At 37.5% G+C, this 13,403-nt stretch overlaps 1 protein-coding gene across 2 annotated transcripts in view; it reads right to left on the reverse strand.

Moving 5' to 3' along the window:
* ruvbl2 (RuvB-like AAA ATPase 2) overlaps positions 1-13,403 on the reverse strand; it is a 71,688-nt gene that overhangs the window by 45,543 nt on the left and 12,742 nt on the right. For both annotated transcript variants that reach the window (XM_028813702.2, XM_028813703.2), the window contains exons 4-7: positions 7,040-7,181; positions 6,719-6,848; positions 4,871-4,937; positions 4,266-4,372 (exon numbers count right to left, since the gene is read on the reverse strand). In XM_028813702.2, the coding sequence (XP_028669535.1) occupies positions 4,266-4,372; positions 4,871-4,937; positions 6,719-6,848; positions 7,040-7,181 (446 nt within the window). The remainder of the gene's footprint in view (positions 1-4,265; positions 4,373-4,870; positions 4,938-6,718; positions 6,849-7,039; positions 7,182-13,403) is intronic.

A 13,403-nucleotide genomic window follows, 5' to 3' on the forward strand; every position in this document is an offset into this window, starting at 1 on the left:
GCATAACGCCATGAATCACTGCTGCTGGGATAGGCCTTAACTTCCATGGAATGAACAAGATAAATGGGATGGATAATTACTGTAAGTAATGCATGGACAAAACAATATATTTTCAGAGTGTTATTCAAGTTATCTTTATTAAGTCAGGCAGTATAGCGTTTTGACAGAGTCATGCACTTTCAAACAAATCTCTGTCCGTACACTGTGTCACATTCTATCCCTGAGGAAGTCACCTAGTCTTCTTCTGCGCCTACAGCCACACATATAAACAATTACAATCCATATTACTAACTGAGAATGCTAAACCGGATGGACGCAGGGACATCCGGCCATGGGCCGTGGCCGCAAAAGACGTACTGCGCAGGCGCCCCACAACCCCCCCCCCCCCCCCCCCCCCCCCAAAGCAACGGAAACCGGCCGGATGGAATGCAACGTAAACGCACGAAGCCATTGCACACGAAACGGGACACACACAAAGAAGAGGATTGAGACCCACGACACCCAAAGCCCCCCTCCAGTAACTGAAATAAGAAATGAGGCCACGCGCCCCTAGGACACCAAAAACAAAGGAGTCACACGCAGGCACACATAGCACACGAAACAGTTCGCACACAAAAAGGACGATTCAGCCCCACGACACACAAACACCCGCTCCACTAACAGAAATAAAAACTCCGGCAACAAGCCCCCAGCACACAAAAAAAAAACAAGCCGCGAGCGCCACACAAAGCCCATTGGACACGAAACGGGACAGACTACGGACACAGCACGCAAAACGTACACAAAAAGGACGATTCAGACCCACGACCACACGAACGATTGCGCCAGTTAGCTGACAGCGCGTTCAATAATAAGTCCACTTTTCATGGAAATTCATTGGGATTAATGAATGTCATTTGCAATCATTGTCATTCACTTAACTTCCCTGAAGAAACAACTGGCAATACAAGTAATGAATTTACACGTTGTTGTCAAAAAAGTCAAATTACACTGCCTCCTTTACATTCATATCCTGCATATCTACAGAAGCTTCTAACTAACGAAGTACCTGAAAGTAACAACTTTATGAACTACATTACATCCTACAATAGTTCATTTGATTTTGCATCTACCAGAGTAAATATCAGGTCACCAAAAGGCAATGACCCATACTGCTTTCGCGTATGTGGACAAATATTACATCGCATTTGAACAGTGCACCCTGAAACAAATCAAGAACGCAAATATGCACAAATCACGTCGGCACCTACAAAGCGCTTCTGAAACGCGGAAGAAAAAATGTCTCGGCTCCAAAAACACATGTCACTCCTTATTCCAAATACCGGTCCCAATCACAGAAACATCGGGATCCACTATGACAATGCACAGTAACAATACATGTGACATCCATCTTGCCACACTATTAATTATAGATGAATGTACAATGGCATCCAGTCACTTACTCAACACCATTGATAAACTTCTACAAACGTTGATGAATAATAATATTCCCTTTGCGGGAAAGGTACTTTTATTAGGAGGAGATTTTAGACAGTGCTTAACTATTACTCCACTTACAATGCGCTCAGCTATTGTTCAGTCCACCTTAAAATACGCGGACAATTGGCATTGCGTTGATGAATAATAATATTCCCTTTGGAGGAAAGGTACTTTTATTAGGAGTAGATTTTAGACAGTGCTTACCTATTGCTCCACATGCCATGTGCTCAGCTATTATTCAGTCCACCTTAAAATACGCGACGACGTCATATAAACAACACGAGACCGAACTACAATACATATACAGGCGCGAGACCTGATTGGTGATAATACGAAGAAACGAACAGTCCGCATATTAACAGTGAGTTCGATCCTACTTATTACTTATCCATATTCCTAACGATAAAGATCACACAAGTCATCAATTCACGATCACGGATACAAAACTAGACGGCTCGAGTAACGGGACCACAAACACGAACCCGCACCAAAAAAAAAAAAAAATTCACCTCGGCAAGCGTCTAAAACCGCGGAACAAAAAATGTTACGCAAACAATTGGCATTGCTTTCTAAAGATACACTTGGTACAAAACATGCGATTTCCAGATCCCGAATATAACAATTGGTTATTACAACTAGAACATTGTACACTCACCAATACAGATGGACTTCACCCAAATATTATTACAATTCCTCAACCCTTCATCTGCGACGACTTACTTACGGAGATATTTGGAACAGCGGTCTCATTAGACCAAATGCCCCTTTTAACACAACGAAGTATATTATGTCCAAAAAATATTACTGTTGATCACATTAATAACCAGGTCATTTCATTACTTCCTGGAGAGTCACACCTCTTTCTAAGCTCTGACAAAGTTGACTCTGATGACGACAATGACCATCTTAATTTCCCCTTAGCATATTTGAACACTATTAACCCAGCCGGATTACCACAACACAGTCTTAGCCTTAAAAACGGAACAATACTCATGCTATTAAGAAACCTTAACACTAAACAGGGTTTATGCAATGGTACACGTTTAGTCGTCTACACCATAACACACAATGTTATTCAAGCAACAGTTCTTACAGGATCACATGCTAACAATACTGTTCTAATTCCTAAAATTGACCTTTCAAGTTCTGACCTGGAATTACCTTTTACACTTAAACGGAAACAATTCCCCATTAAACCTGCCTTTGCCATGACCATCAACAAATCACAAGGACAAACCATGCACAAGGTTGGCATCTACCTATCTGAGCCCGTTTTTGTACATGGACAACTTTATGTGGCCTTCTCACAACTTCGACGTTCATCTGACGTTAAAGTTAAGGTCATAAATGCTCCATGCCAAGGAAAACTCATTCAAGGACAAGACACCATCTTTACTACTAATGTTGTTTACAAAGAAATTTTCCAATAAACCTTTACACTGTACCAAACACTTTATTGTTTGCTTCCTATCTGCGTCATCTACACCTTCACACTATGCTATATCTCATTCATACATCACGCTCTTTGTAATTTCCCAACACCAGGGGTTGGCGAGCGAAGCAAGCAGGGGGCGGAGCCCCCTAGTGTATCCTGATTTTGAAAGAAGCACTGCATACAAACTAAGGCATACACATTTACTGTGAGGTGGCATGTAATGAAGTAAAATCTATATCATAAATATCATAGTTTCTTCCAAAATAAAAAACGTAATATCAATAAAGTTTAAGAATCACTGGCACCATTGATATTGACTAACAAAAAGGGATTTGTTTTTTGCTGTCAAGAGAGGCTATCGGACATGTAAAAGAGGGGTATGTACAGGCTGAAATAACTTCTCTCAAGGTAAATTTAAAAGATCAATTGGTAATTAAGTTTACACAGAATGTTTCTCTGTTTTAAGTCGGACATTTTCAAAAATTCACTAATGCTTTCAAATGAGATGTTTCTGGTATTTATAAAAAAAAACGTCTAAAGCGTTTTCTATTCGAGATATCTCATTAAAAACTGAACTTCCAAGGCAAATTTCTATGAAGAAGAAGTCTACCAAATTTCAACAAAATCAATCCACTAGGTGCCAACTTGTTTCATATAAACAAACAGGCAGACAGTATTGAATATAACGACAATAGGCGCTTTCGCATTTTATGCGGGCACACCTTAAAAAAAAAAAAAAAAAAAAAGCACGAGAAAACCATAACATGCATCCTTATGCACAGAGGCTAAGGTATAAATTGATGGTGATGTTCAAAAATAATGCAATGGATATAAAAGGTACATAAAAGTGGTGACCTTGTAAATAATCATGAAGTTAAAAACTGTCTAGATGTTATGAATTTAATTATGATTAACCTACTATCATCACATGAAACCAAAACTAATGGCTGGAATGCTCATGTTATCAGTATATTTAGTGTCAGATGCAAGAGTCATAAAAGAAAAAAAAAAAACATGAAAATGTGGACGATGTATCACATGTGTGGTTTGAGGGCTGTGTTGCTCTGTTACTAATAGCTTTATTATTCATACATTGAAAATACATTGTTTTGAATTAATTTTATCAGGATAAAAAACTCTACAATCAGAAAACAGAATCATGGGGTTTATTTAATATGGATTAATTTGTTCATACCGCTTAGTGTGCTAATATATTACTTGAAACCACTGCAGATGAAGTGGACACCATTGCATTTCTTCTAAAGCAACTGGATAAAACTTACGTAATTTCTCCTTTTTATTTCCAGCCAGGCAGCAGGAGCTAAAATATGGTAATGTGAAAAACTCTTACCCAGCCTGCACTTTTTCTTTTGTCAAACACTCAATCATTTTGGTTCCCAGATCATAAATGGTCTCCATTTCTGTTGTCTTCAGAGTTAGTTTCCCAACTTTAGCTCCCTAAGAATAAACAGGATATTAATATTTTTGAACAACATATGAAATAATTATACAATTTACCTTTTATAATAATTTTTCTCTAAGTTCCAAATAATCAATACATTCTACCCTGTACAGTCATGGTGGGCCAACTCAGATCTGGAGGGCTACAACAGAAATAATCATCCTAGTCTATTTCTATGTTTAGTTATTGAATTTAAAAGAATATAGTACGGTAAAAAAATTTTTTGTGAAAATAGCACTAGTTGTTTAACAGCGAGTCATGTACACTAATAGAACTGGGGTGTTGCACGTGTGGCGATAACCCAATATGTTTTCATTATTTACACTTGTGTCTAATAAATAAAAATTTAAAAAGACAATAGAAACAGACCAGCAATCTTGACAAGGCTGCACATTAGTAGAAATATTTCTAAGATTTCATAGAATAAATTATGAAAAACAAAAAAAAAATAACTTGACTTGTTTCAGTTTAAAGAAAGAAGCAAATAATAGTACCGTTCCTGTAGCTGGTCGATCAATCTGAATCTCCACCACCTCTCCTTCTATAATCTCAGTCTCCTCTCTTTAAAAAAAAAAAAAAATCACAATATTACTTTATTAAATAAATTAGCTTTTAGAAGAACAATTTCTATATTGTCTCCTGTGATTTATTGGTCAATGAAAGAATAAGAAGAAGACCAGACTATAAGTAGACTAAGTTTTTTCCCCCAAAATGAATTTTTGGTAAATGAATGTGTATCATGTGCAAGGTAAATATTAATACTCATGTTACTATTAATTCATTCTAATAAATGGTATTGGTAATTCTTCAATAAACAAAAACTGGAAGTTTTATTGATAGCTTTAGTATATTAAATGTGTTGAATCCCTTCAATACTTCTGTTTTGAAAAGTCTAGCATTAACCTTTTTTTTTTTTTTTTTTTTTTAAACAAAAAAAAAGACTCATACCAGTACATGGTATATGCCAACACTTAATGATTTACTGGCTATCAGTACTAGTAATCAAATCATGGTAAAACTGTACCCTAAGAATTGAATCTGCACACATCAACAGTTATTGAACAAATTTTTTTGATTGGGTAAAGGACTCTTTTCTCTGGAGATTCCCTTAAAGAGAAACTTTGTGCGGGCTCTGTAACATTGAAATACCCAGCTAGGGGACACAGTTTGTGATGCTGGAAGAAAGGTTTTCAATAAGACTTCAAACTACAGAGAAGACGAATTTCACTAGTACTTATGTGTATGCACCTCACAATTACTCAGTATTCCATGTCCTTAAAAAAGTGTGATCGTTGAGATCCTTGAAAATACATAACCTACTGATACTGCAGTTCTACAGAAAAACTTCACTGTTTAAATTGGGTTTGACAGATGTACCTTGAAAGATGTTATTTTCAAGTAATGACTTGAAATGACTGCTGATTAATGTTTGTTGAAGATTTAGACAGGCCTAAAAACAATTTCTTTGTAATGCAGGCATGCTTAAAAAATGAAGACATTCCAGTAAAATGAGCAGATGACAGTTTGGCATGAGTATCCTCAAATTTGGATAAAATCTTGTATTATTGAGCATGGGGTCTGAATAAATTATTCAAGAACTCGGCAGTGTAAAGAGCTGTGAGTGCAAGGTGATTCGCTCCTTCTATTATGTACAGTATGTGATATTGTCAAATTAATGTTAGCAGGGTGGACTTCAGCTTTTATCAGATCTGACTGTGACACAGCTGCTGCCTTACAATTTCAGGGAGAAGTAATTAGATCACATACTACAGTGGTTATTGCTCAGGATAGATGGATTACAGATAAAGTGGTTTCCTCATCAAAAAGTACAGTTCTAAACATCTATCATACATAGCCAAGAAAACTCATGACATGCTGGAGATATTGTATTAATTTGTAAACAACATCCATTTGCAAGTTCTACATATGGAGTTGGAGAATGTCACAGTACATTGGAAATTTAGTCTCTTCTTCTCAAATTGTTGTTCCTTATTAGGAAAGAAACATTCAAAATGAGAAGGTGAAGTGTATATAACAAGCATTACATTGTTAATGCTGTTAGCCACAAACTGATTTCCAGTTCCTAGTGCATGTGTGTATTTCCATTTGGAGAAATAAAAGAATGCTTAAAACAGAAAGTTTCACAACAGCTCATTCTCACTACAGACTATTTTCTTTATTGTCTGATAAATTTGTACGGTTTTAATTATATAAATAGTATTTAGCTAGCTTTAGTTAGTTTGTGCAAGTTGTCTCAAAGGCATTTGCTAAATACAGATTAATAAGAACAAAAAAATCTGAATAAAGAATTTGGTGTAGAGAACCTATACAGTGCTACTCACTTGATTCGCACTCCAATGGATCGGCGGAAGGCTTGGGTGAGAGCTTCAGTCTTACTCATTTCTAAAGAGAAAATCTCACTTCCTGCAATTGCTGTGAAAGGAGTGTCCATTCCCAGAGCCTGAGCCATCCCTGCCATAGCAAACAGAAAAACAAGCGGAAGAGATGGATGGAGAAGAGAATGAAAAAAGAGCATCAGAAAATGGCATAGAATTACATGTTTAGCATGCAAATTATAAGCAAAACGAAAGAAAATACACTACACAGCATTTGAGCATGAAATATGACAGAAACAAATTCTGTAGTTGATGTGTGATATTTACCCATAGCTATGGCAGTCTTTCCTGTGCCTGGCTGCCCTGCTATTAGCACAGCTCTTCCAGCTATTTTCCCCTCTTTAATCATTTCCAGAATCACACCAGCTGCTCTTCGTGCAGCAAGCTGCCCAACCATTCCCTGAGACACCTGTGAGAGAATCAGAAAATAGCACAGGAAAAAAGGGTTGAGTTGTTATATTTGATATGTACCTGCTTATACTATTTGTATATATTGTATGTATGAATTAATGTACATAGAATCATGCATATTTACATAATAAAGAAAAATGACAAAAAACAGATCAACAAATGCACATTAATAGGGTATGAGATGATGTTTTTAAGAAAAGTACAATGAAAAGGTATGTCATAATGTAAAGTTAGGGATGTCAATTTATGGATGACCACTAATCAAAATTGTTATTTTTTTTCTTGTACAGTATATGCATGTTATACTGGGGATACAATTAGAAGATGGTAGTGAGGTAAAATAGAGAATGCAACATTTTTTTCTAGTTATGTAATGTAATATGATGAGGCAAAATCCAAACTAAAGGAAGTGGAAATTCACTGTGTGCAGAAATGGAAAAAACTCAGGAAGCAAAGGGTAGAACTTTACCAGAATTGGGTAATGTTAAAAAAGTGGAGCTTCTTAATGATCAGTGCTCTTTTTAACATAAGACATGGACACATTTGTTGGAACCCCTCCATGGAAAAGAAGAACCCACAATGGTCTCTGAAAAAATGATGGGACCCTTAACTTAATATTTTGTTGCACAACCTTTAGGGGCAATCACTGTGAAAAAAATGATTCCTGTAGCTCCCAATGAGACTCAATGAGAGGGTGCCCTCTCCAACATGCATGTTTCAGTTCTTTCCTTAGATATTCGATAGAAATCAAATCAGACCTCACAGGAGGACCACTTCAGAATATTATATAAATAAAATAAAAATATTTTTTTTCCTTAGCCATTCTTGGGTGCTTTTAGCTGTGTGTTTTGGGTCATTATCCTGTTGGAGGACATGTGACAGAGACTGAGTTTTCTAACCATAGGCAGTATGTTTCACTCGAGAAAGTCTTGATAGTCTTCCGATTTCACTGTTGCCTATACAGACTTGAGGCAGCCTGTGCCAGACACAGCAATACAGACTGAAAACATAACTGAGCCTCCTCCATGTTTCATAGTAGGTATGGCGTTCTTTTCTTTGAAAGCTTAATTTTTTCATTTGTAGACATAAAGCTAATATGACTTGCCAAAAAGCTCCAGTTTTTTCCAGTTTTGTCTCATCTGTCAAACAGAAATTCTCCCAAAAGCATTGTAGCTTGTCAATATCCATTTTAGCAAATTTCAGTCTGCCTTTTTCATGCTTTTCTTTCAACAGTGCAGAGTCCTTCTAGGTCTTCTTCCATTGACCTCAATGTCACTCAAAAAAGCAGTAGATGGTGCAATCAGATACAGATGGACCTCGACTTTGATTTCAACTTGTATCTTTTTGAAAGTTGTCCTTAGCTTTTTGTCTACCACTCTAATCCTTCTACCCATTCTGGAATCAATTTTCACCTGGCAGCCATGTCCAGGTATGCTGGATACAGTCCCATGGACCTTAAACTTAATAATATTTGCAACTGTTGCCACAGGAACATCAAGCTACTTGTAGAATGTCTTATTGCCTTTAACATGCTTGTCTATAATTTACTTTCTGATCTCCTCAGACAACGCTCTCCTTTGCTTTCTCTGGTCCATGTTCAGTATGGGACACACAATAATACCAAACAGTAGAGTGACTATTTTTCTCCATTTAAATAGGCTGAAAGAGTGATTGCACGACTAAATGAAAACATGTCTCCAAACACTTATTAGGTGGCATACAGCACTTTTTCAATGAGATGCAAGGGTACCAAAATATTGTCTATGTATATTTTTTTTTTTTGTTTTTTATTTCGCCTTATACAATTTCTTGTATTAGGAATTTGTTAGTTTTCGCATACCCCTTGGGGTCAGAGCACAGGGTCAGCCATTGTACAGCACCCCTGGAGCAACTGAAGGTTAAGGGCCTTGCTCAAGGGCCCAGCAGAGTAGGATCTCTTTTGGCAGTGACGGGGATTCGAACCAGCAACCTTCGGGATACCAGCGCAGATCCTTAGCCTCATATCCACCACTCCGCCAATATGTATATGTATATGAATATGATGCTGGTGAAACATGTCTTCTTGTAATGTTGTTAGATTTTTTTTTATTCAGTTTTATTCTTGACTAAAAGCACACTTGTTTTATTATACCTTTGCAAAAGTGTTTATTTTATATTCCAGTAACCACTTGAATTATATCAGATATGTCTATGACTCTATCACGCACGCACACACACATTCATGCATGAAAACGCAATTATCTGAAAATGCTATGTGATTTGAACATGTTTTTTTTTTTTCCTCCCCGCTTTTGATAAATCTTCGCACTGTGGTGCATTGTACCGAGAATGCAGACAGACTTCTTTTTGGGTGCATACACCCTCAGCATGGCATTGCCAGATCTAAACACTAGCTTGAAGAATTCTTTGTGTACTAATGTTACTTTAGCTGCGGATGAAAGCTTCTGTCCCACTTTCTTTACAGTGCCAAGCAGAGTTGTGCTGTGGTGCAGCAGTCTATTAGCCAGCGAAAGTGACTTCAAGAAATTATCTGTTACAATTCTGCCATTGTCAGAAACAGCTTTATGATTGCAGTCTCAAAAGTCTTTCTCCTGTGGGACGACTGGGATCGCTTCTAAATAAAGAGTGGCATTGAGCATGTACTTTGTCTCCAAATGTGCCACAATCTAAAACCTTTATGCCAAATTTGTCAGGCTTGGTTGAGATATATTGCAAGAAAGGACAACGGACCTTGGTTGGAAACAGTTGCTCATCAACAGTGATACAATTAGGTCCATAAATATTTGGACAGAGACAACTTTTTTCTAATTTTGGTTCTGTACATTACCACAATAAATTTTAAATGAAACAACTCAGATGCAGTTGAAGTGCAGACTTTCAGCTTTAATTTAGTGGGGTGAACAAAACGATTGCATAAAAATATAAGGCAACTAAAGCATTTTTTTTAACACAATCCCCTCATTTCAGGGGCTCAAAAGTAATTGGACTCAAAGGCTTTTTCATGGGCAGGTGTTGGCAAGTCCATTGTTATGTCATTATCAATTAAGCAGATAAAAGGCCTGGAGTTGATTTGAGGTGTGGTGCTTGCATGTGGAAGATTTTGCTGTGAACAGACAACATGCGGTCAAAGGAGCTCTCCACGCAGGTGAAATAAGCCATCCTTAAGCTGTGAAAACAGAAAAAACCCATCCGAGAAATTGCTACAATATTACGAGTGGCAAAATCTACAGTTTGGTACATCCTGAGAAAGAACGCAAGCACTGGTGAACTCAGCAACGCAAAAAGACCTGGACGTCCACGGAAGACAACAGTGGTGGATGATCACAGAATCACTTCCATGGTGAAGAGAAACCCCTTCACAACAGCCAACCAAGTGAACAACACTCTCCAGGGGGTAGGCGTATCGATATCCAAGTCTACCATAAAGAGAAGACTGCATGAAAGTAAATACAGAGGGTGCACTGCAAAGTGCAAGCCACTCATAAGCCTCAAGAATTGAAAGACTAGATTGGACTTTGCTAAAGAACATCTAAAAAAGCCAGCACAGTTCTGGAAAAACATTCTTTGGACAGATGAAACCAAGATCAACCTCTACCAGAATGATGGCAAGAAAAAAGTATGGAGAAGGCGTAGAACAGCTTATTATCCAAAGCATACCACATCATCTGTAAAACACGGTGGAGGCAGTGTGATGGCTTGGGCGTGCATGGCTGCCAGTGGCACTGGGACACTAGTGTTTATTGATGATGTGACACAGGGCAGAAGCAGCCGAATGAATTCTGAGGTGTTCAGAGACATACTGTCTGCTCAAATCCAGCTAAATGCAGTCAAATTGATTGGGTGACGTTTCATGATACAGATGGGACAATGACCCAAAACATACAGCCAAAGCAACCCAGGAGTTTATTAAAGAAAAGAAATGGAAAATTCTTGAATGGCCAAGTCAGTCACCTGATCTTAACCCAATTGAGCATGCATTTCACTTGTTGAAGACTAATCTTCAGACAGAAAGGCCCACAAACAAACAGCAACTGAAAGCCGCTGCAGTAAAGGCCTGGCAGAGCATTAAAAAGGAGGAAACCCAGCATCTGGTGATGTCCATGAGTTCAAGACTTCAGGCTGTCATTGACAGCAAAGGGTTTTCAACCAAGTATTAGAAATGAACATTTTATTTCCAGTTATTTAATTTGTCCAATTACTTTTGAGCCCCTGAAATGAAGGGATTGTGTTAAAAAAAAGCTTTAGTTGCCTCACATTTTTATGCAATCATTTTGTTCACCCCACTGAATTAAAGCTGAAAGTCTGCACTTCAACTGCATCTGAGCTGTTTCATCTAAAATTCATTGTGGTAATGTACAGAACCAAAATTAGAAAAAAGTTGTCTCTGTCCAAATATTTATAGACCTAACTGTATGTTGCCTTGGGTTGCAACTCAAAACACAGTTCAACAAAACATTGTAACATGTCAGAGATCACAGAAAATCCGACTTTTTCACACTTTCTGTACGGGTGTCTTTGTTGTCAAAGCACAACTGCCGCATGACATTCTAATTGTTGTCATGGGGCATCGTATCTTTGATTGCCAGTAAAACAGATGGTGCTGTGGTTGATCCCTGGTCAGAACTACCTGTGGTCATCACTGCTCTTATGAAAAGAATGGAGATAAACACCATCAACTCAGAGAGGGAGAGGCAGATTCGTTGTACCACGTGAACGTGACTGAGAGAATAAAACTGAATAATAAAAAGAATTAAAAAAAAAAAACTAACTTTTACAAGTAGCAAGAATTTATAACAGGTGTTACAGACTCAAATCAAATGAAGGTTTTTTATTATACAATAATAATAATAATAATAATAGCAGCTCACTAGTCAAAACGGAAAATGTGGGGAAGACCCGGGATCAAACCCACAACCACTTGATTTAGAAGCAGGCGTTCTTACCTCCAACCATGTGATCACAGGGGCTTCAGTATTTACATATTGACAGCAACTTGTAAATGTAAATTGAAAACTTTATTTTTTTTGGTTATATTCTTAAATAAAGGCACACTTGTTTTGTTATACCTTTTGTAAAAGTATTCATTTGATATTTGGACTTCAGTCTTCACACATTATATATTTCACATGAATATTTTATCAATTATTACTGCAACATGAAAAAAGTTTGTGTTTTAGTTATGTGTTCAACATTTCTCGCCTTGCACTTCACTTCCCATCATCCTACATTTACCCAGATCATTGCAGACACAGAACACACATGAAATGTATGTATTCAAAATGACAATATATTATTTACCCTATACAATTCCAGGTACCTTATACCCAGATAAACAGACTTGAGCTGTGAGAACTTCAGCTGCATCGGTGGGGGATGGGATAGCAGGCTGCTTGCTGCTTGACACATTTGCAAAACAAAGACACTGATAAGGAGATGTGAAGGAATTTAAGGTGTCAGGCATTACGACTTTTTTCATAGGCTTCAGGGATTCTAGTGTTAATATAGCCTCCTCATAGGAACAATGGCCAAAGCATTGGTTGGAATTTAGTTCAAGTCTGTGGTTGAGGTTTTTCTTTTTAATTAAAAATCTGCATAGCAGCAAGCCTATAGTGGAGGATGCCACCCAACATAAAATGCTGAAATCATTTGATATTACAGAGGGTTGTTTTTACTAACATAGCTGTTCAATGTTGTGAAGAAAGCAGGGACTGGCAGAAAGGAGTGACAGCTCCATTTTTAATACGAAAGTGTGTTTCATTTCTAAGGGTATCATACTCCTGGGAAAGGCTATGCTGGAACATAGAAACAAAGACTCCTTCCGACAGATGAACTAAAAATCCAGGAGGAACTATGTGAAATCCATTACAGCCAAGAACAGTGGACAGATATCCAAGTGATCCTGGGATTCTGCCAAGAGCATTTAGATACAGTTTGTAGATTTGGAAAAAGCTTCTGAACATGTGGCCTGTACAGGGCCAGAAAAACCTAATTGGTCGGTGCTGGGCTGTGACATTTCTGTCCCACCTAAACCCACCTACATTTTGTAAAACAACACAAAAAAAAAATCAAGTGAATAATACTGATATCTCAAATGAAACACAGAAAGTGTTGATAAAAACCTAAACAAAAGAAATAAAGTCTTAATTAACTTAAGCTACCCTAATTCGGTGTGTTTTTCAGAAATATAGTAATTTACTTCATGAGGTGGAAGTACACAATA

This window comes from Erpetoichthys calabaricus, chromosome 11, assembly GCF_900747795.2.
Source record: "Erpetoichthys calabaricus chromosome 11, fErpCal1.3, whole genome shotgun sequence".
Lineage (NCBI taxonomy): Eukaryota > Metazoa > Chordata > Cladistia > Polypteriformes > Polypteridae > Erpetoichthys > Erpetoichthys calabaricus.